Genomic DNA, 3,260 nt, shown 5'->3' with positions numbered 1-3,260 from the left:
ACCATTAGCCCCTGCCCTGACCATTAGTCCCTGCCCTGACCATTAGCTCCTGCCCTGACTATTAGTCCCTGCCCTGACCATTAGCCCCTGCGCTGACCATTAGCTCCTGCCCTGACCATTAGTCCCGGCCCTGACCATTAGCCCCTGCCCTGTCCATTAGTCCCTGCCCTGTCCACTAGTCCCTACTCTGACCATTAGCCCCTGCCCTGACCATTAGTCCCTGCCCTGACCATTAGCCCCTATCCTGACCATTAGCCCATGCCCTGTCCATTAGTCCCTGCCCTGACCATTAGCCCCTGCCCTGTCCATTAGCCCCTGCCCTGTCCATTAGTCCCTGCCCTGACCATTAGCCCCTGCCCTGTCCATTAGCCCCTGCCCTGTCCATTAGTCCCTGCCCTTTCCCTATAAATGTTGATGTTGATTCTGAGAGTTTGAGTTGAAGTTGGCTGCACCGTTACCTCTAGCAGTGACAGCAATCGCTGTGAATATTATCTTGTTTTTCCACAGCACCCCTCCCCCAGCGTTGTTTCTGGTGGTCTCACCCACCAACTTCAGTCATTGTCACCAGGCTTTCTGCCATCTGAAACAGCCACTCCTTACTGATTCGACAAAACGTCAATGTGCTCCTGAATGCCTCTCTCCAGCCTGCTCCACAGCCTCAGGGGGTAGCCCTGCCCGCTGGCTGTTTGGTGTCCCAGGCTGGATGTGGTTTCTGGGCAGGGAGAGGCCTGTCAAATAGTGTAGGTGCCCAGCCCACATACCTACCCCCTGCACCTCTCATCCACCCAGAAAAAATTTACAAGGATGTTGCTGGGATTGGAGTGTTTGAGCTATAGGGAGAGGCTGAATGGGCTGAGGCTATTTTCCCTGGAGCGTCAGAGGCTGAGGGGTGACCTTATAGAGGTTTATAAAATCATGAGGGGCAATGGATAGGGTGAATAGCCAAGGTCTTTCTCCCAGGATATGGGGAGTCCAAAACTAGAGGGCATAGGTTTATGGTGAGAGGGAAAAGATATAAAAGCGTCCTAAGGGGCAACTTTTGCACGCAGAGGGTGGTGCGTATATGGAACAAGCTGCCAGAGGAAGTGATGGAGGCTGGTACAATTACATTTAAAAGGCATCTGGATGTGTACATGAATAGAAAGGGTTTAGAGGGATATGGGGCAAATGCCGGCAAATGGGAGCAGATTAATGTAGGATATCTGGTCAGCATGGATGAGTTGGACCGAAGGGTCTGTTTCTGTGCTGTAGAGCTCTATGACTCACCTCCATAACACAGAGGGTGAGTGGGACACTGAACCCAGCATCCTGAACACTGTACATAATCTGATGATTAAGGGTCACTTTCCTGTATCATCCTGCCCTTGCCAGGATACAGGGCACTTCAGAGGTAATAGGACAGGAAAGGGACAGGTGGCGGGGGTGGGGGTTGCGTGTGGTCCTATCTTTGCAGGGTGTCCTTTTGGAGGGGGGGAGCCACCATCCAGAAGACAGTACCATCCCTCCCACACCCCCTGCTACCTTCGTAGGTAACTGCACATTCTTTAAACACACTCTCCAACGTACTCTCCCGACACCCCTCCCTCACTGAGCCCTCTAGCTCACCAGAAAACCCTCCCTGCCCACCGTGATTGGGGGAGGTATTGACCATCATCCTCCATTGCCCCTGTTGGGGGGTAGGGGAAGTTGGGGGGCTAGCGGGGTGCCCTGGTCCCTGCTGGTTTACCCCTCTCCCTGCTGTGCGGCTGAGACGTAATGGTCAGCAGTCTCTGCGGGCCTTACCAATCAGGGCAGTCAACCCCGGGGAGTGAGGGGGCAGAGAAATTCACCCACGCTCATACACACCCCCCCACCCCACCCCACCACTGCTGCAGGTACACCACCCACCGGCCTCAGTGCTGTTTTCAAGGGGGGAGGAGGGGTTCAGTCAGGGCCGGATTTGACTAGGCTGTGATGCTCCTGCAGTCAAATAGCCGGCTGACAAAACCCGTTCATGAGAACATTACCTCCAGCAAGGGGCAGGAATATAAATTCATCAACACACCCCTGCCCCCACCCAGCCGTTGCACCCATCAGTGGGTAAGAGGGTGCTGTTGACGCCAGACCCAGGTTGATCTGTCAGTGGTAACAATGCCAGGCATTTACTTTCACGTCTTTTTCCAGGTGAGCGCCGCGAGGGCACCAATGAGCCGCTGGTGCACGCGGCCGTGGTCTGCGAAGGTGAAGCTCTGAGCTCGCCCGAGTCACTGGCGTTTGCCACACTGCAGCAGGTGCTGGGGGTGGGGTCCCATATCAAGAGAGGAAGCGACATGACCAGCACATTAACCCGGGCCATCAGCAAGGGCACAGCCCAGCCCTTCACTGTGAGTTACCACACAGGCGGAGGGGGGGAGGTCTTGTCAGTGGCTCAAGCCCACCCTGTTGGGTTGGGGGGGTCTTTAATTAGCAGGCGCACTTCGCCAGTGTGAGCCATCGTTTGGATGGCACCTCAGTTGCAGCCGGGATTGTCATGACCACTGAGTGATGTGAGGGTGGCTGCACAGAGAACTTGACCAGTCTGGACTTTGACCAGTACGACCTTGACCAGTCTGTCCTTGACCACTTTGATCTTGACCAGTTGGAGCTTGACCAGTTTAACCATGATCTGTCTATCCTTGACCAGTTTGACCTTGACCAGTTCGGTGTTGACCAGTTGGACCTTGACCATTCGGACCTTGACCAGTCTGTCCTTGACCAGTCGGACCTTGACCAGTTCGGTGTTGACCAGTAGGACCTTGACCAGTTGGATCTTGACCGGCCTGACCTTGACCAGTCTGACCTTGATCAATCTGACCTTGACCGGTCTGACCTTGACCAGTCTGACCTTGATCAATCTGTCCTTGACCGGTCTGACCTTGACTAGTTTGACCTTGACCAGTCTGTCCTTGACCAGTCTGACCTTGATCAATCTGACCTTGACCAGTGTGTCCTTGACCGGTCTGTCCTTGACCAGTGTGTCCTTGACCAGTCTGACCTTGACCAGTCTGTCCTTGACCGGCCTGTCCTTGACCGGTCTGTCCTTGACCAGTCTGACCTTGACCAGTCTGTCCTTGACCAATCTGACCTTGACCAGTCTGACCTTGACCAGTCTGTCCTTGACCGGCCTGTCCTTGACCGGTCTGTCCTTGACCAGTCTGATCTTGACCAGTCTGTCCTTGACCAATCTGACCTTGACCAGTCTGACCTTGACCAGTCTGTCCTTGACCGGCCTGTCCTTGACC

At 54.7% G+C, this 3,260-nt stretch overlaps 1 protein-coding gene across 1 annotated transcript in view; it reads left to right on the top strand.

Annotated features, from left to right (window-relative positions):
• Positions 1-2,770, top strand: part of LOC109920700 (cytochrome b-c1 complex subunit 2, mitochondrial-like) — a 7,587-nt gene extending 4,817 nt beyond the window's left edge. The window contains exons 4-5 of the mRNA XM_048621262.1: positions 2,164-2,363; positions 2,663-2,770. Of these exons, the coding sequence (XP_048477219.1) occupies positions 2,164-2,363; positions 2,663-2,770 (308 nt within the window). The remainder of the gene's footprint in view (positions 1-2,163; positions 2,364-2,662) is intronic.
• Positions 2,771-3,260: the final 490 nt, after the last annotated feature.

Source organism: Rhincodon typus, unplaced genomic scaffold (genome assembly GCF_021869965.1).
Source record: "Rhincodon typus isolate 14 unplaced genomic scaffold, sRhiTyp1.1 hic_rhity00000326, whole genome shotgun sequence".
Classification (NCBI taxonomy): Eukaryota; Metazoa; Chordata; class Chondrichthyes; order Orectolobiformes; family Rhincodontidae; genus Rhincodon; species Rhincodon typus.
The sequence above is the reverse complement of the archived record's forward strand: the minus strand, read 5'-3'. Positions and strand labels throughout refer to the sequence as shown.